This window comes from Gossypium arboreum, chromosome 10 (assembly GCF_025698485.1).
Source record: "Gossypium arboreum isolate Shixiya-1 chromosome 10, ASM2569848v2, whole genome shotgun sequence".
In the NCBI taxonomy this organism is placed as follows: domain Eukaryota; kingdom Viridiplantae; phylum Streptophyta; class Magnoliopsida; order Malvales; family Malvaceae; genus Gossypium; species Gossypium arboreum.
In genome coordinates this window covers 36,252,579-36,277,545 of record NC_069079.1, presented here as the reverse complement: position 1 = coordinate 36,277,545, position 24,967 = coordinate 36,252,579, and the positions used below count along the sequence as shown (strand labels likewise).

General features: G+C 29.1%; 1 protein-coding gene and 1 long non-coding RNA gene across 2 annotated transcripts; both read right to left on the bottom strand.

Annotated features, from left to right (window-relative positions):
* Window positions 1-8,143: 8,143 nt before the first annotated feature.
* On the bottom strand, window positions 8,144-10,426 carry LOC108486907 (uncharacterized). Its single transcript, XR_001871568.2, has 3 exons — window positions 10,156-10,426; window positions 9,643-9,714; window positions 8,144-8,431 (listed from the first exon to the last, which is right to left on the bottom strand). It is a non-coding gene; the product is annotated as an uncharacterized LOC108486907 (long non-coding RNA).
* Window positions 10,427-15,330: 4,904 nt separating this feature from the next.
* On the bottom strand, window positions 15,331-16,490 carry LOC108486906 (endochitinase EP3-like). The gene is made up of 2 exons (XM_017791069.2): window positions 16,007-16,490; window positions 15,331-15,912 (listed from the first exon to the last, which is right to left on the bottom strand). Exons 1-2 carry the CDS (start codon window positions 16,422-16,424, stop codon window positions 15,509-15,511), a joined length of 822 nt encoding a protein of 273 aa, XP_017646558.1. The 5' UTR covers window positions 16,425-16,490; the 3' UTR covers window positions 15,331-15,508.
* Window positions 16,491-24,967: the final 8,477 nt, after the last annotated feature.

Sequence of the window (24,967 nt, the reverse complement as noted above, 5' to 3'; positions counted from 1 at the left end):
AAGGGTACATAATAGAATCATTATTGCATGTTGTTTGCTCCATAATTTTATTGGAACCTATATGAGTTTTGATCCTATTAAAGTGGAGTTGGGAGAAGGATTACCTAGTAATGTGATAAATGACGATGAACCGAATATCGTAAATATTCATCCACTGGATGCATGGGCTACTTGGAGGATGGAACTAGCCAATCAAATGTTTGATGAATGGAAAGCATCTAGAAATTAGTTAGGTTTAGGGTAAAAATAGTAAACGTTAATTTGTTTATGTTATTTCATGTATCTAGTTTATGAAACTTTGGTGATGTTTAAATTGTTTTTTGTATTGTATTAGACTAGTTGAATTATAATTTGTTTTCTTTTGATTAATCATGTGTTATAATTTTATAAAGTGTCAACCTTTTAATTCATAATATTGAACTTATTTTTAATTTGTGTTTTTTCTTAAGATAGTTATGTTAGGTTTTTCACAATCAAGTGTTTATTCGCAAAATTCTCGATAAACCAAAAGGAAATGGGTTCCAAAAGAAGATGCTAGGTTGGTTGCCTGTATGGTCGACTTGCACAATGTTGGAACCTTTAATGAAAATATGGGATTTAAAGCTAGTTATTTAAATGAGTTGGAAAAAATGTTAGAAAAAGTTTTACCCATGTGATGTTAAAGGCTAAACCTAATCTTGAATCGAGGATTAGGACATTGAATAGGGATTAGGCAATCGTTTATGACATGCTTAGTGAAAAAATAATAGTGGCTTTGGTTGGGACGATCATAGGTAGCTTGTTGTTGCTAAAGATGTTGTGTGGAACTCATATATAAATGTAAGAATTATTTCGAGTCTTTATTATCTTGTTTTGAGTAAACTTATATCTAATATGGATTCCTCATTTTTTATAGAGTCATAAAGAAGCCTGTCAATTAAAACAACGTAGTTTCCCTTATTATGACCAACTTACTGCCATCTATGCAAAAGATCGAGCCACTGGGAAATATGCTCAAACAACAGCTGATATTATTGAAGAAATAAATGTTGAGGATGTAGATACTACAAATACTTATAAAGAAAGAAATGATTGTCATGGATGCGAAGTTGATGTTTCTTTGGATGACATGGATCTTTCAGCTACACAACCGCAACCACCTAGAAACCAAGGTGATTCCACATTTTCAAAGAAGAAAAAAAAAAGATTTCTGATGCAAGTGATCATATTTCTTTTACTTCATTTACGGATGCTTCCACTTTATTGGAGAAAACATATGGACCGTTGGCCTTGAAATCAGTAGGAGTATTGCCTCCGAAGTGCTAATTCAACAAAAGTCAGAAATGACCTTTCAAGAAACTGCTCTAAAATTATATTCAACCTTATGTGAAGTAAAAGGTTTAACTGAGGATGAACACTATAGCGTATTGAGCAAAATTCCAGACCATCCAACGCAAATGCTCATTTTCTTTAGTTTACCTTCTTCTGTGTGGCTGGAATGGGTTAGAAGATTTCTTGCTAACCATTAAAAATCATGGTTGTGATGGTGATATTTTGGTAACTTTTTGTGTTTGTAATATTTGGATGGTATAATGACATGATAGAATGTGATTACAATATTGTAACTTTTTGATGTTGTAAAATTTAAAATATGGATTATGACATATAAGCTAATGAAACCATGTTACTTTTTGTTAATATATGAATATTATGTTTGAATGTGAAATATAATCCTCAAGCTATTTGTTACTTTATTTTTATTATAGAATAATTAAATTATTTGTTTCATTAATAATATTTTAGCACATTAAATATATATTGCAGTTTAAAAATAATAAAGTAGATTATATATTATTTTATAATATTATATATTATGATTTTTAATTCATATAATAATAATTATATATATTAAGAATGTTATTAAATTATATATTATTTTATTAAATTGTATTTAATAATAATTATGTTAAATTATGATTAAATTATTTATTTTTATTTTTATTAAAATATATTTAATGATAATTTTATTAAAATTTAATAACAATAACAATAATCATCTACCTAAAAACTTATGTTGATGGTACTTTGGTCATTTAAGTCTTTTTTCTTATACTATTACAACATTTATTTCATTCAACCAAACATATTATAGTTCTATTCCATTTCATTCAACCAAACAATGGAATTACTGATTACAACCCTATTCCATTACAGTGAACCAAATGTATCCTAAATCTTAAACCCTAAATCCTTGTCGACTCTCCTTCCGTAAAGATATTTTTAGTCATATGATTGTTTCTCAAATGTTTCATATGTTTGAAAAAATTCAGATCAATAATTACATTAATTAGATAATCAAGGCTTTAAAGGGTTTTTTTTTAATATTGTTTGAATAAAAAGAAGAGAGAATGTTTTATATTTAGCCCATAAAAGGCTCCGCGTGTTGACATGATGGGAGCTTAGGATTTAGGATCCGCGTCTTTTTTATGCAACGAGATATTTTCTTCTTCTTTTTTATCCTTAGTAGTCCGTATTTTGTGTGATTTTATCCCTAATTCAATTTTAATTTATTCTATTTGATCTTGATTTATATTTAATCGCATTCAATTTGATGTTTTTTATTTTTTAGGTTTAAATTTAAATTTTATTGTATACAGTTTTAATTATTAATTCCATTACATGTATTTGATTTGTGGTTTATTTAATCTAATTACAGTTAATGTGTATGTATATTTGTTTTGTTTACTTGTGATAAAATATATTTCTAAATATGCTGAAGTATGATTTTTAATTTGTTATTAAAACAATAGATTTGTAAAAAAAATTACATATTTATTTACAGCTGCATTCAATTTTATTCATATTAAGATACATTTTTATCATTAAAATAACTATTTTTATATTTAAAATTAAAATTTTAAATAAAATATTGTTCTTTAATTGGATTATTTTAGAATATTTTAAATAATGCAATAATTTTTAATGTTAATAAAATTTAAACAATAGTATAATAGTTTTTACAATAAATTATTTAATAAACTAATATAAGAAGTAATTTAAAACTCTACGTATAAAAGAGGGAGATTTCAAGTACTTCGACCCTTTCCCGTAAGTAGCCAAAATGTACTGTTATTTTCTTTCTTTTGGTCTCTTATTGAACCCTTTTTTACTTCCATGAATTTGGTTGCCCCCAGAACAACGAAAATTTGATTTGACAATTCACTAAAGTCTAAACCACGTAATTTATGATGTGTTGTTAATTTCTCTATGTTTTGTACTACTAACTTGACTTGTCAAAGCAAAGGCTTGGTCAGCCAAAAATGTAGATCTAAACTTCGTTTCCTGGCGTATGCTTCATCTTCAATGAATTATTGATAAGCATATTACCATTTCCTCCCACGTTGCATCATGTCTGCAGGCAAAACAACACATTTTTGGCTAATATCATTCATTTTTCACTGCTCTGATCTTTTAAACTGTTTAAGGGGCTGCACCACACCATGGCACTCAACTTTTTTTCCACCTACGAAGAAATTGTTAAAAAAATTATAATTTTTAGAAACTTTGAGGCATATTCTCAATTGTTAAAGGTGGAAAGTTGAATCATAAAATTATGATTTTATATTCTATTCCATGAGACCTTTACAACTATATATCAAATGCTCAAAACGGTTGAGTGATGAATGAGAAATTGATGCTCAAAGTAAGCTACTTGAACATATTTCTTGAGGAAAAGAAAAGCTTAGATTTCACATTAGTTAAATACCAAGTGTGAGATGTGTATATATTTGAGAACCCACTTGAAAGGTAATTGAATGACTAAGTTTAAAATTTTACCTCACGCACAGGGTGCAAATCCAAACCCATCGGGGTTAGGGCGCACCAGCACGATGTGGGTAACGTGAAATGTTCGGACCGGTCGGGCTCAGAGGCTGCAGATATTTTAGCCCAACATCAGATTTATTTTTCTCAGCAAATATATACAAAATCTAATTTAAAAGGATATATATCCTAATTTATTTGATTCAAATTGATTTAACTGCTCATTTAATGCATATTTTGTATCTTTATTTATGAATATTTTCAAAATTCCTCCATATTGAATGCCTATAAAAGCCTAAGAATTCTTTAGAATTTTTACACTTATAGACTCTCTAAAATTGAGTTTATTTTGCTCTTGAAAATTCCTCTTTTCCTCTCAATATTTTGTTCTCTACTGCTTCGATCATAATGTTGTTGTATCCTGAGAGATAGTCGACCAATGTTTCTCCAAGTACCGTAGGAGCGGCCGAATTTATCTTAAAGAAACTATGTAAAACAAGCCTCAATATCTAGTAAAATTTGATTTCTAGTTTTTTCATAATCTTATTTATTTAATCGATTTCTTAAATATAAATAATTATTTATTTTATATAAATATTTGTTTATTTATATATATATATATATATTTGCTAACGTGTTTTGTCCAACAGAAACAACAAAATCTATTGAATGTGACATAATTAAGGGAAATGCAGAGAGTTCTAAGCCAAATCATTGTTGAAAATACGAGCTTTAACGATTCTGAAATAACTCGTGACCAATTCACTCAATTCACCAAACCTTATCTTTTGATTTTGTTACACATACTTGACCGGCATAAAAAATATGATCAATTTGTAAAAATTGTAGGTTAAAATAAACTTTTTAAAATCTTATTAGTAGAGAAGAGATCTTCAATTTGGTCGAATAAATTATTAAAAATTAAAAATTACAAAAAAATATTAAAAATAGAGAAAACTATTCTAATTGGTTCAATTTATCCGTATTAATTCATAAATTAATCAGTTCAACCCTCTTATTAAACTAGAATTCTAGATAATCCTCTATGATGAATTGATTTGATCCTATTCTAAAAATAATATTAAGAATTTTCGTAGGATTGAAAGAAAACATTGAAGGAAAGGGTTGGAAAGATAAGAAAATGTTTTTTCCTAGTGTCTAGTTGGAAAGTTAGAATGATGAAAAAGAAAAGAAAAGCTCAGTTTAGTTTTCGAAAATATCTTTATTTTAAAAATATTTTTTATTTATTATTTTTAAAATATAGTAAAAAATAAAATATGTTTTCAAACATATTTGATACGTGAGAAATTTAATTAAAATTGTTTATATTTATATGGACTCAAATTTTAAAAATTATTGAAAAAATATATTTTTTACCTTTTTGAATTGGGTGAATTTATTAATTAAATTTAAAGTTTATATTTCATTTTTCCAATGCTATGAATAGTATTTTAGTGAAAATAAGAGAAACAAGATTTCATATTTTAAAAATTTTCACATATTTTCATTTTCAAAAATATTATAATCAAATTTGTTTTCTTTAGAGTTAGCAAATTAGAAATTTTGAAATTAAATAACATGAAGATTTGGCACTTTTACGCAGTATATTAGGGTAGTAGACAATGGGTCTGTATATCCCTTGTGTACCCTGAAGCAAACGTTGTAGCTGATTTTTTGGCAAAGTTATCATCGCTCTTGGATGTTGGGCTGATGGAGGTTGCCATACCCTCAACTGGAACGTGGAACAAGCTACTGGATGACATTTTGTGCGTTTCTCGTATGCAAAATGGTGTCCTGTAATTTGGTTTTATTTTAGCTAGTAGTAGCCCTTTTGGTAAAGAAAAAAACATAAACTATACCAATAGTCCCTAAACTTTATTTAGACTTATATTTTAGTTACTCGATTTTCAAGTATAAATAAATTAAATTTTTAACAAAAATAACTAATTTACTATTTCATTTAATGTACAATGATTAATTTACCTTTAATTGAATAGATGAAGAAAAATGTAATTCAATTTTTAATACATGAACCTCTATAATATTTTTACCATCATATTTATGATTGACTATGAAGCAAAGACCAATGCTACAATTATTCCTAACGTCCATGAGGGGATTCATCGTGGGAGGGTGATCGACATCACTTACCAACTTACAGTCGAGCGATGGCTTGTTGTTAACTTATTTTCAATTGTTAGCAAATTGATATGCCATAGTTACGGACAACCAATACTAGCTCAAACATTTTAAGACTTTAGTAGGATTTGTTTTGGTACCTGAAAAACATGCTTGATTTCTGTGTTTTCATATTTGCCATGCTGTAACCATATTTTTGTTCACGGAATCCACCAATTCATTATGTTGGCAACTAAGATCATTCACCCACTGTATCACCCATTCCCTTACAATTTTTTTTTTATCAACTCTCATGTTATTTGGTGTTCTCTCATAATTTTTTATACATTTTCATCTTTTTGTACTTTCACATATTTTTTCAGTATTTCCTTATAGTTTTTTTTTTTGTACTTTTTTTATTTTCCGTAATTTGATACGTCAAATTAGATTTCCCGTTATACTTAATAAACTTGTTCTCGAGTAATTTGAATGTCTTTTCAGTAGTTTTTACTTAATTTTAGTTTCGTGTTTTAGTAAGTGTTTAACGTGCTTTAATCCCATTTTTTAGACCCAAGTGGACCAATTGCGTCATAAGGACTTTAACGGTTGGTTGAGTGTTGTAGAGAGTCAAAAGTGGTCCGAACGTGGACAAGAACATCACTGATAAGGGGTATTGCGATATCAATGCAGGGAAGTCGTGATATCCCTGAATGTGCTGAAATGAAAAGAATAGAGACCACCTATAATGGTGTCACGATACCCAACATCCAAAGGAACTCCCCATTTTGAGACTGCCATGGATATCGCGATACCGACCCGACCTAGAATTTTTTGGCTAAGTCGAAGACGTTATATTGATTACCGAAGTGATACTGAAAAAACATTCTTTTTACTTTAGTTGATTTGTATAAAAATCACTTTTTTTTTTAAGAAAAACATTCATTAATTAAATCGATTTTATTTAGCAATCTAATTACAATATTATTATTATTGTGAAGATTTGAAAAATGATTTAAGGTTTATCAGGGTTTTAATGATAGTATACAATTCAACATTAATTTAATACACGTAACCCTTAACTTTTATATCCTACATAATTTAATCCTTAAATTCAAAATCTCCAAGTCAGTAAAATTTGCTAAATACTCAAACAGGCCGAATATCTATCTATATCAATACCGTCCATAATAACTCAATATTCACAAGAGTAGCATGTTACTTTTAACATTTTAACAAATTAGCTTTAGCTCAAAAACCATAAAAATTTATTTAACAATTTCCTCATGAACAACCACCATTACTTTAAATTAAAGCTTTAACATCATAAACAACAAGGGTTCATCAATGGTCACATTCAAAAACTTTGACAGTTTCAAAAATAAAAGTACGGGTTAACTGAACCTAGTTGTAACGATTTTAAAAATATAAAATTTATAAGAAACGACTTTAAAACAAGCTTACATGCAAGGGATTTATAAAGGCCGGATTTAGAACTCCCAACAATGGAGATTTTCCCCTTAGTTTCAGTGGTGAACCCTTTTAGAAGATGATGGAAATTTTGTTTTTATTATTCCTTAGTTTAATTATTCTAATTACAATTTTTACCCTTGTAAATAAACATACCATTTAACATCTTAAAAGTCCTTAATCGTCCATCAATATCCACTATGGTCTAATTCCTTCATAGGCCCAACTCATTTGGCATATAATCCATCAAATCCCTTTTATTAATTAAACATCAAATTTTGCATCCATCACAATTTAATCCTTTTTACCCAATTAATCAACTAAACATTAAAATTTCTTCACCAGAATTTCATACAACCTTGATGACTTCGTAAATATTAATTATTTAATATTTACAGACTGACACATCGAAATTGTAGTCCCAAAATCACTGTTTCCAATATCACTAAAAAACGGGATATTACATGTCACCTTTAAAAAATTACAGAGGTTCTTTTGTGAGCTTCTTAGCTACCTATTGAACAAGCTACAAGTCCATAAATGGTATATCATAATTTTTGGTATTTTCTCATAATAATTGGTATATATTTGTAATTATTGGTATTCCCTTCGATTTTTTGGTAATTTCTCATAATTTTTGGTATTGTTTTGAAAAGAAGGTTTGATATGAGATATAATTTTGGAATAGATAAAAATTTATTTTTAAACTGTAACACCCCCTAACCCTCATCTGTCCCCGGAATAGGATTACGGTGCATTGCCAATCAGTACAGTTCATTTACGATTATTAATTAAAATAATTATTTACACTTATCACAAATTTAACAAATTATCAAATAATTCAAATTTATACCTATTAAGCCAAATCCTATTTTATACCATTACCAAACCTAATTCTCTATATTTCATCAATACATTGACAATTCAAAATACACACACATAAAATATCCTAGGTACATGTCATTACCAACTATTAACATGTTTTACCTCATTGAATTTGGGATCGGCCTGGGATGTTGATTCTACGTTGTAGCTTTAACTTAACCTGCGTACAGAAACAAACCGTACGCTGAGTATGAACTCAATGGTATTTCTATAATCCGAACACTTAATGAAATGAAAATATATAATAAATACTTAAAATCATATACAATTACAATTATTCAATTATTTAATTCATAGATAAATTCTTTATAACTTATTCCATTCTTTTCACTTACTAACCTGTATAGCTTTCCATGATTTATTCACAAGTCATTTAAACAATAATATTATTCACTTTTATCTAATTCAGAGGTATATAATTCATTTGTCTCAGTCATACTTTAGTTCCCTGTTTAATATCAATAAACTATATTCAACTATTCACTTCTCAATCAGTGTTCTGTACTTATCCATTTCAATAACAGTCAGTATTTTTCGGTAACAGTTAATTTATCTTTATTATTCAGTAACAATCAATCATTAAAGAAATCAGTCATTCAATATTTTTATTTACCCCTATTAACATGACTCGGACATTGACGGATACACGGATCCAACCAAGATACACCAAGACGGCTTTTCAAGTGCCTCATCGGCTTTGCCAAGTAATGATTCTGATACATTACTTAGTACCTCATCGGATTAAACCGATGTAACAGTAGCAGTATGACACACATGGTGCCTCATCGACTCGAAGTCGAAGTAATAGTACGACACTTATAGTGCCTCATCGACTCAAGGTTGAGGTATCCCTAAACACTTCCAATCCTATAGTATGCCAACTATATCCGACTAACCCGATACAGTTAATAGGGTATTCAATTCACTTTTCAATAACAAATATTCTATTTCATAATAGTCACTTATTCATACTAATTTCATCATATTTCTATCCAATATATTTTCTAATATAACGTACATTCAATATTTAATTTCCACATCAATCACATATATTCATATAAATTTGATAAATTTATCACATACTAAATCAATTCATTTCAATTATAAAGACACAATACAAATAATTCACATCTTAATTATTTATCATAACATTTACCCAAAATTCAATTATCATAATTGCACAATATCATATTCACACATATATATATTTATAATATTTAATTCAATTTAATTCAATCAATATAAATTCATCACATACCAAATTAATCCATTTCCATTATAAACACAATAATTCTCACTTCAACATTTACTAAATGCATTGAATAAAAATATAACAATTAATAACTAGGTTCGGATTATAGAAATACAAACCATAATTTCTGAGCTAACCCTCATCGACTTTGCCTTTTTCTTGCTTAGTCGAAATTTCCGGCACAATGTTAGCTACGGAAATTAAAACAATTAAAAATTCATCAATATACAATTTTATTTTATTTACTCCAATTTCAACTCAATATTTACATAACTTGTAACTTAATCCCAATTCAAACTAACTTGTTTTCTTTACAATTTATTCTCTATTTTTCACTCAACTATCACTTAAAACCAAATTTCAAGTCTCTAATTTCTCCATAAATCCATAATTTTGAATTTCTTTCAATTTAGTCCCTAAAGCATAAAACATATAAATTACTTTACAATTCAATCTTTATGTCACTTCTAACTTGAATTTCCATCAATTTAATCCCTAATTCATCATTTTATTCAACATAAACCATGTTTAGAAATCTAATATCTTCCAAAATATCAACTTAATTCCATCAAAACCTTATTCTAAGGCTTTTAAAACATCAAAAATAAGTAAAAAGGGCTAAATTGACTTACCTATTTAAACTTCAAACTTCAAACCCTCAATTTTCCCTTTTCTTCTTTCCTTTCTTTTTTTCCTTCCTTCTCTGTTTCATTTCTTCTATTCTGTTTCTCTCCTTCTTTTTCTTTCTTTTATTTGCATTAAACTATTATATATATATATATATATATATATATATTATTTATACTTAATTAGTAATACTTATTTATTATTTATATATATATATATATGTATATTATTAGTACATATGTATTTATTTATAACCATACATTTGTCATAATTTAATTTATTTATTACATAAAAATCTTATAATATAATTATTTAATTAATAAATATCTTTTACTTAATAATTATCTATTTAATAACTAAATACAAGTATTACAAATATATGTATTTTTATTAACACATTTGTATCAAATCATCATCACGCATTTGTCTTTCTTTAATTTATTTATTTATTTACTTTATTTAAGAAGTAAATACATACATGTATTACAATGTATATATAATATTTATTACACATGTATATTTTTATTACCACACATTTGTCACTATTTTAATTTATTTAATAATATAATAATTTAATATCAATTAAATAATAACCCTAATAATAATAAATTAATTATTCTAAGAAAAATCTAAGATTTTTCCATCTTTTGCCGCCTAAATTAGGATAAATGGATAATTCTCATTTTCGTCCTTTATATTTTCTTTTAATCTATAATTCAACTTTCACACTTTATTCAATTTAATCCATATACCTATTTAGCCTCAATTTAAGCTAATTCACCTTATTAAACTCTAATTAATCACTCAATTAGCTTCGTAAATATTTTTAATAAATATTTAAGAATCCATTTTTCAGAAACGGAGACCCGAAAATAAACTTTTCCAATAACTGTAAAATTTGAGTCGTTACATAAACATAAAGAAATTTCATTGAGATTTTGTAGCGAAAAAAAAAAATGTTAAATTATAATTTTTAATACTAAAAATTGGTACGGAAAAAAATTATATTTCATGATAATTTAAGAAAACGAAAAAATTATTGAGACAAACCAAAATTGGCATCCCTTACAATTTTGGTATCTTCTTATGTTATTTGGTATTCTCTCATAAGTTTTTATACTTCCTCATATTTTTTTGTACATTTTCGTATTTTTTAATATTCTCTCATAATTTTTGTCCCTTCTCATTTTTGGTACTTCATCAGGCTTTATGATATTCTCTCATAATATTTAGTACTTCTCAATATTTTTAGTATTCCTTCATTTTTTTTTTTGTATTCTCTCATATTTTTGGTACATCATTATATTTTTACATCCTCATTTTTTTTTACTTTCTCAAATTTATTGGTACATCCTCATTTTTAATACTTCCTCATGTTTTATGGAATTCTCTCATAAGTTTTGGTACTTTTTAATATTTTTAGTTTTCCTCATAATTTTACTATGCATCCTCATATTTTTGGGTATCCCTCATAACTTTTGATATCCGATCATAATTTTTGGTACTTCCTCATATTTTTGGTATTCTCTAATAATCTTTTATACATCTAAGTTTTTGTACTTTCTCATATTTATTTATATTCTATCATAATTTTTGTATTGTTTCGAAAGAAAGGTTTGGTATGATATATAATTTTGGAGTAAATAAAAATATTATTTTAAATATTAAGAAATTTCAATGAGATGTTGTAACGGAAAAAATGGTAATGTGAAATTATAATTTTAATGCTAAAATTGGTACTGAAAAATTCATATTTCATGATAATTTTTAAAAATATGAAAAATTAAATAAATGAAAAACATTCTAAGACAAACAAAAATTGGTATATGTGACACCTCAAACTTGATCGGGATGGTCCAACCCGAATTTCGAATGTCACATTAGCCATCGAGGTAACTCTCTATTTAAAACTTTACAAACCACATCAACCAACTATACACACCACACATTTGTAGAATATTTCATATAGGAATTAGTCCTAAGTGCATGTTTTTCTAAATTAATTATTTCATTCACACAATTAGAAAGTATAGGGCGTACCTTAATACTCGGCGGCCTCCTTTAGCTGCGAAAAAAATTGTTAGCTCAAATGATTATCATCACATTAAATTAGTAATAAAACCATCCTGACAAGCAATCAAACAAACAATTAAAACATTCAAAATCCCAAAAAATAAAAATTAAATAGTTCGAAATGTCAAATTTACAAAATGTTGAATTTTTTATTTAAAAAGTCTAAGTCAAAGTCTAATTCCAGTACTAAACCCTTGGAACGACCCACATTGCCTTCACTTTAGAGTTTAAAAGCTCAACCCACATACTCTAAAAAAATGCCTTGCAATGATGGATCACCAATTTGCCACCCTCCTCGCAAACCCATGAACTATTTATTTCTAAGGTAAAGTAAGGAGTGTGAGCTTAAAGCCCAGTGAGTGTACAAAGAATTGCCACAATTAGACATAAAATCCATAGTTGAAAAAAAACATGCTAAATAATGCAACCATGGCATAGCATCAAACATATCACAAAGCAAACACAATGATATATTGGCATAATGTGACGTGGAACATATATAATCAGTAATGCATTAGATGAGCAGATCTCCAAACACTCCTCATGACTCATAAAGTTGAATGTTATCTCCATGTAAGTATAGCATGAATGCTCATACTCTCTAAACATATCACGCTATCTACGATGATGGAGTTACGCTCGACATTTCCTTATCTCTCCAATGCTATCTCCAGGCCATAATGCCTTAACACATAATAAAAATGGTTATTACTCACAATCTTATGATATGCCAATGAAATCCAATGGTTCCAAATAATCACAATGCCAACATATCCACTTACACACATATTCACTCATCATTTTATACAAACTTTCACCTGTTAACAATACTTTCTCAATCAATTTCTCAACACTTTTAATGCACTCTCAAATGCTATCAAAATTGCTCAAAAGAGCCATAATCATATTAAATTATTCAAGTGCACACAAAACCAACAAGCACTTATCAATGATTGTCATTTACACATAACACATGCGTAATATTTCACATGATTCACATATCACAATAAACAAACATCGAATTTAATAGTACATAGGTCAAGTAGAAATACTTACTCTCGAAGCTTAGATTAGGTTATTAGACCAACCTAAGCTCCTATTCAACCTTAGGAATCGTGCCTAAGAGCCACAGTTTCAATCACTCACCTAGTCAATGCCTTGCACACAACAATCTCAAACGAGCTTTTCTTTCCTTTTTGCCTTGCTCGTAGAAGCTCCCGACGAGTCTGACACTTTGCATTCACATTAAATACATTATAGACACATTATTAACAACCTTAAAAAATATAGTAGCAAAATCACTACTCTAAGGTCACTTTTCTCGTACCGAAAATCAACTCATTTTGTTGAAATTTGAGGTTTCCTCACTCAATTTATGTTCCTAACCTTAATTAAGTTTCTAAACATCTTATTTAACCTATTATTGCAAATATAAACCTTTAATTTTACCTAATCTTACAAATTTAAATTCTCTAAAAAATCAAGTCTGTATGAACGTATAAAAGGGGGGAATTGAAATTCTTGAAAATTCATCACGGATCCATTAAATTGAATTCAAATATCTTATATTTAGTTAAAAATATATTAGAAATCAATAAAAAACTGTAGGTTTACTTATTATTTCGGATTTCACCATTGTTGAATTAAGATTTGATTAAAAAGCTTTAAATCTTAAAAACTCTCAACACACTCAATTAAATTCTGAAATAAAAAAAAAAACCTTAATCTAATCACAATAAGTCAAGACATTACCTCGATTTGAAGAAAACAACATCTTGTGGAGCTAATTCGAAGTTGGACATGAGAAGGATAATGATGAATTTGGTACTACTTCCGTCATGTTTTTTTTTTCTGATTGTCGAGGGTTTTTTTGCTACTTTCTCAGATTTTTTTGGTGTTACCTTATAATTTTTTTGTGGCTTCTCATGTTATTTTCTACTTTCTTTTAGTATTTCCTCAAAATTTTTTATATTTCCTCGTATTTTTTTAGTATACCCTCAATTTTTATATGGTTTGGAAATGATGATTTGTGATGAGATATAATTTTGGAGTAAAAATATTAAAGTTAAATATTAAGAAATTTTAATAGGATGATGTAAAGAAAATTTTGGTAACTTTTAAATTATTATTTTCATGCTAAATTTTGTAAGGGAAAATATATTTCATGATAATTTTTTTAAAAAGTAAAATTAAATAAATGAAACATATTTAGTAAGACGAATCAAATTTGGTATCCTATAATATTCCCTTGTATTTTTGGTAGTTCGTAATGTTTTTTTTTGGTGAATCTTTTATTTTTGGGTTTTTCCTCATAATTATTGGAGTACTAAAAACACGAGAGAATATTAAAAAATATGATGTGAGTATCAAAAATATGATGAAGTACCAAAATTATAAGAGACTACCAAATATTGATTCTTCTTATAAAATTTACTTTATTTTTTAATTTTTATTTTATAGTATATATAAAACAAATTTTATTATTATGCAAAAATATTTCTTTTATATCAAAATTGATTTTTCAAGTCAACATTTTATTTTGAAAGCATACTAAAAATTCTAATGGCATGGCTTACGAGAAAATACTAAAATTATGGGAAAATACTAAAATTATGAGGGATTATTAATAATTATTAAAAATTATGTTAGAAATTATGAATAAATAACAAAAATATGAGAGAATATAAAAATGATGGAATTTGTTTTTCATATTTTTTAAGGTAATTCATTTACAAATACAAGAAAACTTATGAAAAGCTGTAATGAGTTATTTGTATAACTTTTCAAGAGTCCTTTCAGATGGGCAGTATATTTATCTATAATAAATTGTAAAAGTAACGATAACAATAAAATTAAATATTATAATAATATTGTAGACCTAAAAAACTAAATTTACTGCAATGAAAATAAAAACCCATATAAAGCGGCCCCAGATCTAATTACTAAATGCGTGTTGAAATTTTACTTTAACTAAACCAATTATTAACTTAGAAACATTATCTATCTATCAAGTAAAAGAAAATTGTTTGTCGATTTTATTACATTGCTATATTATTTATATTTAATTTAAGTATATTAAGAAAAAAGGACGCATAGTAGGGCAAATGTATAAAAAAACACATAAATTTCCCTTTATTTTATTCTATAGCAGGTCTCTTAAAATGGAACCCTACAGTAAATTTATTCTGGGAAAACCAAATGCTACTCAACAGCATCAGTAGCCTTTAATCCCCTAATTGTTCATATTATACTGCTTGAAAAACAGCTGAAAATATCGCTAAAACTCTAACAAGACAGACTGGGTCCAGGATCAACCCCCAATTGTTTACAATAATCGGTGTAAAACCGAATTCGACGCTGAACTTTGTCTTGTGCAGCTGGAACACCACATTCAAGCCTGCCATTGATGGCTTTGATGGTTGCTCCGAACCCTTGGCCGATGACGGGGCGGACAGCGGTCATCCAGTACCATAATGAACCCTTAAATGAGACAACAGGATCATTGGCCACCATTTCAGGATTTTTCAATAAGTCCAGCTTCAAAGCATTCCCTGCGTTCCCGTAGTTAGTATTCCCTGTAAGCTGAAGCGGTCCTCGACCGTGGTAGGACTTCCCTGGTGCACATGGGAACTTTGGATTGGCTTCACAGTAGCTATTACTTTTATCCTGCTCTTCTGTATAGCAAAAGACTGCAAATATAGGAATATATGCAAAGACATCAGATTTAAGACTATATAATGAGCTTCGAATCCGTGGTTTAGTTCAAAGGAAAAAGAGCTTTACATTCAGTCTCATGGGTGGCATGGGCGAAGAATGCAGCAATCTCACGCTTGGATTCAACATCAGAACCCAATTTTCCGAAATCGGGAAAGGAATCAAGTGCAGTCAGGAAAGCTTGTCGTGTATAGAATTTCTTGCCTGCACAATCCGCACGAGCTTGGTTGATTATCCCGTTGAAGAACTGAGGTGAAACAATGGAGGCAACTGAAGCACCAGTGGGAGACTTGGAGAAACAAGGGCCTTCTTTGCAACCAGTGCCACAGTAATCGTTACCCTGACCGCAATAACCATGTTGACTGCAACACAAGTTTGGCGCACAGCCACAGTTTTGAGCCAACACGGTTTGGGTAATAGCTGAAGCAACTACTAGTCCTACGAGAACAGATGTTAGTAGCTTTTTTCCCATAGCTAAGGACTCCATTTCCCAAGGATGAGAGGGAAGTTTGATGTGAGCAGAGGGATTGAGGCAGTGGAGATATTTATAGGGTAATGTTTTCCAATATCGTATTGACTACGGGTCTATGTGACCTAAGTTATTGGACTTTTCTACCATAGCCTGGTGCGACGTGTTTAGGAGGAAGCTTCCACTTTGATAAGATTGTTATGAAATTGGATTGAGTCTGGGTTTTGTTTGTTTGTTTTAACATTATTTTTATCTATTATTTTTATTCTTTTAAATAAAATTTATATTTGATGCATATCTACATCATAAATATAGCTCTATTAAATTATAGCTCTATTAAATTATCCTCTATTAAATTATAGCTCTATTAAATTATCCTAACTTAGAATGTAAGTGAAAAATTTATATATATATATATATATATATATATATATATATATATATATATATATTTATAAAAATAAATCAGCCATCGGTTGAAATAGTAAAATTGATAAATTTAAACAAGAAATTTCATTTTTTAATGTTTTAAAATTTCCAAAATAAATTAACTTATTTGAATAAAATTACTAGAAATTTTCAAAATTTTATAAAATTTTTCAAAAGGTCCTATTTTTCAGAATTTGTTAAAATTTTATTTCATTTATATACCCATACAAAATAAAAAAAGTCAAACTTCAAAATATTATTTTATTTCATTTTAATATATGTTTTCTTATTTATATTATTTAAATACTTATATATTTTCATAAATACAATAATTTTGCATTGCTTTTTTCAAAAAAAAATTTGTTATAGAATATTTCAGAAACCCGAAATTCGACCCAATCACATGAAGCCCGACCCATCTCGCGAGCCAGCCATGGTGCCTTGCCATCTTGCAAGTCCATCGTCACTTCGCGAGGCCCATCTTGCGTCCATCGCCACTTCGTGAGCTCTCGCAAGCTAGTAGTTGCCTTCTCGCTTCGCAAGGCAATCTTTGCCACCTCGTACTATCTCGTGAGCCCACCTCGTAGGCCATCAAAGTGCCTCACCATCTTGTGAAGATGTCCTCACCAAGGCGTTACCATTTAGCCATTTTGTTGTTGTCATCTTGCCTCTCCACCTCGCGAGGTCACAAGCCACCCATCACAAACATCATGCAAAGTGTGATCATCTAACCACCTCACTGGAATAGACGCGTTTCGAAGTACGTGTTGAGCTACAGGGTGAACGTGTCATGCGCTTGGCACCTAGCGATCTCCTAACACGTCACATAAGTGGACCATGCCTTATAAATATGAAAGAGTTACTTCCAAGAGAGGGAGAACATGAGAGAACCTCAACAATATTATTTATTTTTAATATAATTATTATTATTTTACTCTTTTTTTAACTCATAAATTTTTAATAGTTTAATTTTTTCTAAAATAATTTATTCAAACAAAATAATCACAAATATTAACATTTTAAAATAGTACATTTTAAAATATCTTAATTTGAAATTTCTACAGAATTTCAAAATTCTATAATAAGTGAAACAAAAAAAAAATTTTAAGGATATATAAATTTTTAAGTTTACTTAATAATGAAGTGTCGTTGATTGAGTCTTAGCTCGATTGGTATCGGCATTGTTTCCAATGTAGGAGGACGTGGATTCGAGTGTGCTGAAGCGCATTATCTTCCTATTTAAGGTTTGGGGAGGGGTTACGAGTAGTTTAGGCATTGTATCAAAATGGGTAGATATGATAAGAACCTATGGTGTCGAAAAATTGGAACCTCATTTTCGTAAATTGAGTCCATAAAGGTAAAATGAGAGTATTTGCGGAGCTATTATGAAAATATATTGAAGATTAGTTAAGTAATTTAACCTAGAAAACTGTTAATTAAAGCTCAATGACTAAAATGTAAAAATCCAATTGCTATTGAATTTTAATTTAGAAAATGCTTGAGGACCTAATTAGCGATTATGCAAAGGACCAAAATGGTTATTAAACCATTATTTCTTATGTAATTGTGGGACTTGATGATGACATCCACTTAGTTTCTATAATTGCAATTACGAATATATATATTAGTTTTGTAAATTAATCATGATTAAACAAGTTAATGAAGCTTAATTAAATTAGTAAGACTATTATAAATAACAAACTTCAGTGGAAGATGAAAACATTTTCATCTGTTGAGTATGATTTATATTTCAGTCAAATTTGAGATTTATTTGTTTTAATCAAACTCTAATTAGTCTAGATTATTTTATTATTATTTGACCTAAGAATTTAGCCTATAAATAGGTTCTTTTACAGCCTTAGAAAACACACCTATTAGAGATTAGAACTCATAACACTTTTGGAGAATTTTGTATTTACGTTTTGAGGGTTCTTTGTTTTCGAGTTTCGGGATTTAGTTTTTTATCTCTGTCTTTTTTACTCTTCATTCTTTTGTCATTATAGTAAAATTATCTTTACTTGTGGTTTTTTATCCTCTTTGGAGGGGTTTTTCCACGTTAAATTTGTGTGTTCAATTTCTCAATTTATTCTGCTATTTTTACTTGTTCGTTGCTTAGTTGGGTCAATCCCAATAAGTGGTATTAGAGCTAGTTCAATTTTTGCAGATTAGCCCGTTCAGATGTGAAAACAACAAGGTTCAACATTGAGAAGTTCGATGGTATCGCAAATTTCAATATGTGGCAAGTTCAGATGATGACAATTTTAGTTCAGACCGGCTTGAAAAAGGTCATACCGAGAAAAAACTTGAGAATCTAGATCAGTTAGAATGGGAAGAAATTGATGAAAAGGCCTTGTTTGCAATCCAATTGTGCCTCGCGAATAGGGTATTGCAGGAGGTATTGATGGAGAAGAGCTCATCTACCTTGTGGAAAAGGTTAGAAACTCTTTATACGACTAAGTCTTTAGTTAACCCTTTAGTGTTGAAACAACGTCTATTTACATTTCGCATGAACGAAGATGAGCTTCTTAAAGATCACATCAATCAATTTTTTACCCTTTTGAATGATTTAAATAGTGTTGAGGTTAGGATTGACGGTGAAGATTAGGCTATGTTATTATTATGCTATTTGCCCCTTTCATACAAGACTTTTAGGGAGACCCTAATTTATGGCAAAGACAAACTCTCGTTAAAGGGTCATTTTTTGAGTAAAGACAAACTCGACAATGAGTTTGGTTCGAATAGTAAGGTAGATAGACAAGCTTCTGTTATGGTAGCATCAAAAAAGCGAGACAAAATGTGTCGCTATTATAAGAAGTTAGGTCACGTCAAAGTAGATTGTTATAAATTGCGAAATAAAAGGGCTACTGAAAGTAATGAGGAAGATGTAGCTGGTGCTAATTTGGCCGATAAAAGCGGTGATAATTTCTTGTTAGTGTCAACGAGCGAAAGCTCCGAGCTTACGTCTAAGTGAATCCTAGAATCGGGATGTTCTTTCCACATGTGTCCCAACAAAGAATGGTTCTCTACATACAGTTCGGTTGAAGGTGGAGTTGTACGTATGGGAAACGATTTATCTAGTAAGGTAATCGGTATTGGTACTATCAAAATCAGGATGCACGATGGGACTATCAGGGCACTATCAGATGTCAGGTATATACCTGATTTAAGAAAAAATCTCATCTCCTTAAGTATTTTAGACTCGAAAGTTTGTAGAATCAACATCGAGTCGAGCAACATTAAGGTGTCTCGTGGGGCTCTCGTTTTGTTAAAAGGTAAAAGCACCGACAACTTTTATATTCTGGAAGGTTCTACAATGATCGGTGAAATCAGACGTCCCTCGTTCATTAAGGAGTCGAAGTCAACTCGTTTAGAACGAAGACAACTTTGTCATAGGAAGTAAAAATGTATGACCATTTCGTTGAAGAGAGGTTTTCTTTTGGATACAAGTATTGAAAAGTTAGGGCACTGTGTTCGTGAAAATCAAACCTGAGTTAGTTTTGATTTGGCAGTGCATAAGTCAAAGGCTAGAAGTCTTCTAGCTTCTAAGCACAGATTCGACTCAGTTAATTCCCTACATAGTTCAAGATAAGCCCGTGGTTAGCTTTAACAAATATGGCATTGTAGAAACATGAGTCAAGGGGAGATTTGTTAAGTATGATTCATATTTCAGTTAAATTTGAGAAATAATCTTCCAGTTAAACTCTGTTTATTTATTTCAATCAAACTCTTATTAGTCTAGATTATTTTATTATTATTTGACCTACGAATTTGGCCTATAAATAGGTTCTTTTACAACATTAGAAAACACACCCATTAGAGATTGGAACTCGTAACACTTTTGGAGAATTTTGTATTTATGTTTTGAGGGTTCTTTGTTTTTGGGTTTCATGGTTTAGTTTTTTATCTTTATCTTTTGTACTCTTCGTTCTTTTGTCATTATAGTAAAATTATCTTTACCAGTGGTTTTTTATCCTATTTGGAGGGTTTTTCCACGTTAAATTTGTGTGCTCAATTTCTTAATTTCTTCTGCTATTATTACTTATTTATTGCTGAATCGGGTTGATCCCCAACATCATCTTTTCTATCTTACTTTGTCGCCACAAGTTAAAAAGAAAGAAGAAATTTATCCAAGTCTTCATCTTTATTTTTATCCCAAATTAACTAAGGTAATCAAGTCTGTTTCTTCAAAATTTTAATAGATTCTTGATCATGGGAGCTTTATTTAGCTAGCTCATGTTTAATAAATTGTTAGATGTTTAACAAGTTTCCATTAGAGAGAAATTGATGAATTGGGCTTGAAATTGAAGAGGTCACTAGATAGTGAACTTAGATTATGTTAAGGACTAAACTGGAATCTAAGTTAAGCTTGTTAGATAATTTTGTAACATTAAGGAATAAATTGAATAAATTGAAAATATTCATGAGATTATGTTGTAGATGAAAATTATATGGTCCTTAACGAAAGAATGTGAAATCAAATTTTGATCCGGTGTTAGATATTGAAAAATACGAGTCTCTCGAATGTAAGGGCTAAATTTAATAAAATGAAAAATATGTTTGGCTATGTATTTGAATGTGAATTGGATGTAAATTGGCATTGATTTATGATTGAATTATCGAACATAGCTAAAGACAACGTCGAGCCATCTTGAGAGAAAAGAAAAGTGAGTGTCGTAGACGAGTAACAAAAGTTTGAATTTGTACTTTTATGATTTGAGCTCAATACATAAATACATATACATATGCATATATACATATATGTGATTGTTGCAAATTTATCTATTGAGGTAAATGTATTGTTGCTTTTTGACTCAATTTATACATGATGACACTAAATGTCGAGTATTGGAATAAAGTGAATATATCATGAATGAGCTTGATATAAACTATGATGTGTGATTATTATGTGTATTGATTCAGTGATTACTTTACTAACTATTTAAGGTAGAGTCGAGTTTAGTTGGCATGACATGGAGTCATCGATATAGTGATTGAAAACCATCGTTGTCGGCCACTCAGGATGGTAGAATATGCAAATAGTGAAAACTATTATTGTCGGGCCACCCAAGATGGTAGAACATGTAAATAGTGAAAACTATCGTTATCAAGCCACCTGGGATGGTAGAATATGCAAATAGTAAAAACCATTATTGTCGGGCCACCCAGGATAGTAGAATACATAAATATCATTGTCGGATCACTCGGGATGGTAGACTATGCAAATAGTGGAAACCATCATTGTCGGGCCATTCGAGATGATAGAATATGCAAATAGTGAAAACTATCATTGTCCAGCCACCGGGGATGGTAGAATATGTAGATAATGAAAGTAATCTTTGCCGGGCCAACCGTGATGGTAGAATGTACAAGTTCCACATGGAATGTTAATGAAACAGGTATATCATGTATTCATACATATGAAATATGCATATGGTTTGTAAAATGAGATTGTGCATAATCTTGGTATTTGGTACATGAAAGGTAATTGAAATGGTTGAAACTTGATCATACATTAATTATATTCTTTTCATGTTAATGCTTTCATTTATATTGATTTGAGTAATGGAAGTACTATTGAGCTTTATCGCTCAGCGTACTATTTGTTTATTTCGTGTGCAAGTATTAGTAGATCTTGAAGACTTGAGGATTAATCCAGCATCCAAACTACAACTTGCAACTCAGAAATGGTCATCAGTTCTTTATGTTTCAATATGTAGCATGTACCCAGAATTGAATCGGTTTTAAGTAGTAAATTGTCGATTTGGTATTTTGGATATAATGACTATTTTGATTTATGGTACATGAGTAGTATATATATATATATATATAAATATATAAGTAGCATAAATTGAAATGTTCAAGTTATGTAAATAAGCATATATGTGTTTTTAGAAACCTACTGCCTAAATAGAGCTTTGAATCTTTTGTTGGCACAGATCACAAAGGCCTTACTAGGGGGACAGTTTTATTTTGGAGTAAAAATGTTAGGTGCACTATTATTTCTATTATGAAAACTTCATTTCTTGCTACATGGAGGATAATAACTTAAAAACCTAGATTTCTAGTATTTATGGTAAACCTAAACTGTGTGGAAGACATAATGTTTGAGAACAACTCGTGGATTTCTCCGAAAGTGTTAAAGATAGTGAAGATTGGATAGTATTGGGTGACTTTAATCGGGTCATTTGGTACAAAGTCAAGTGGATTTCTCCCACTTTGAAGCAAGGTGGACTTTCCTCCCGCAGTGCAAAGATGTTATTAGCCGTATGATTGTTTCTCAAACGTTTCATATGTTTGAAAATAATTCAGATCAATAGTTACACTAATAAGATAATCATGGCTTTAAAGTTTTTTTTTTTTAGAATATTATTTGAATAAAAAGAGAGAATGTTTCATATGTAGCCCATAAAAGGTTCCGTGTGTTGACCTGTTGGGAGCTTAGGAATTAGGATCTGCGTCTTTTTTATGCAACGGGATATTTTCTTTTTCTATCCTTAGTAGTCCGTATTTTGTGCAATGCTATTCTTAATTCAATTTTAATTTATTCAATTTGATCCTGATTTACATTTAATTGCATTCGATTTGACCACTGCTATTTTTTTTTGTAGGTTTAAATTTAAATGTTTATTTTATACAGTTTTACTTTATTTCAAGGAGATTTTATACGGTTTTAATTATTAATTCCATTACGTGTATTTGATTTGTGGTTTTTTTTTTGCTACATTCCAGCTCTAATTACATTTAATGTGTATGTATATTTGTTTTGTTTATTTGTGATAAAATATATTTCTAAATATGTTGAAGTATGATATTTAATTTGTTATTAAAAACAATAGATTTGTAAAAAAAAATTACATATTTATTTACAGCTGCATTCAATTTTTATTCATATTAATATACATTTTTATCATTAAAAGAACTATTTTTATATTTAAAATTAAAATTTTAAATAAAATATTGTTCTTTAATTAGATTATTTTAGAATAATTTTTGGGTGATTACTGTTATTAGTAATTAATTTACTAAATTTATAATTCCATGTGTATTAATTTGTTTTTATCTAATAAATGTTTGTTTTAACATGATATATATATATATGTTAAAAATTATTAATTTAATTTAATTATTATAATAAATATAATCAAACTATAATATAAGAAGTAATTTAATACTCAACCTATAAAAGAGGGAGATTTCAAGTACTTAGGGGAAAATGTCTTCAAAATTGATTGAATTTGAATGTATTGTTATTTTCTTTCTTTTCGTCTCTTATTGAACCCTTTTTTACTTGTATGAATTTGGTCTACCCAGAACAACGAAAATTTGATTTGACAATTCACTAAACCACCTAATTTGTGATGTGTTGTTAATTTCTCTGTTGTTTATACTACTAACTTGACTTGTCAAACCAAAGACTTGGTCAGCCAAAAAAGTAGACTTAAACTTCGTTTCCTGGCGTATGCTTCATCTTCAATGAATTAGTGATAAGCATACTACCGTTTCCTCCCACGTTGCATCATGTCCGCGGGCAAAACAACACATTTTTGGCTAATATCATTCATTTTTCACTACTCTGCTCACACACGCAATGATCTTTTAAACTGCTTAAGGGGCTGCTCCACACCATCACACTCTCAACTTTTTTCCTGCTACCAAGAAACAACAGTCTCTATTGAGTGTGACAATTAAGGGAAATGTAGAGAGCTCTAAGCAAAATCATCGATGAAAAATACGAGCTTTAACAATTTTAAAATAACTCGTGGTCAAGTCATTCAGTTCACTAAATCTTATCTTTTGATTTTGTTACATATACTTGATCGACATAAAAATATATGATTAATTTTTAAAATTTGTAAGGTTAAAATAAACTTATTTTAGTATTTCTTTTAGTAAAATGAAGGTTTTTAAAATCAAGGTCAGATTATCGGTTTTAGGCTTGTTTAATTTAGTCAAATAAATTATTAAAAATTATAAAAATAGAGAAAATATTTTAATTGGTTTAATTTATCTGTATTAATTCTTAAATCAATCAATTCAACTTTCTTATTAAATTAGTATTCTAGATAATTCCTACTTAATTAATTGATTTGATCCGATTCTAAAAATAATATTAACAACTTTCGTAGGATTGA

What these genes read in the sequence shown, in the direction of transcription:
- LOC108486906 (XM_017791069.2), bottom strand. Translation starts at nt 16,424, where the DNA reads ATGGAGTCCTTAGCTATGGGAAAAAAGCTACTAACATCTGTTCTCGTA. An exon ending in TGCCACCCATGAGACTGAAT is followed by an intron (nt 15,913 to 16,006) that starts GTAAAGCTCTTT and finishes CTATATTTGCAG; the next exon opens with TCTTTTGCTATACAGAAGAG.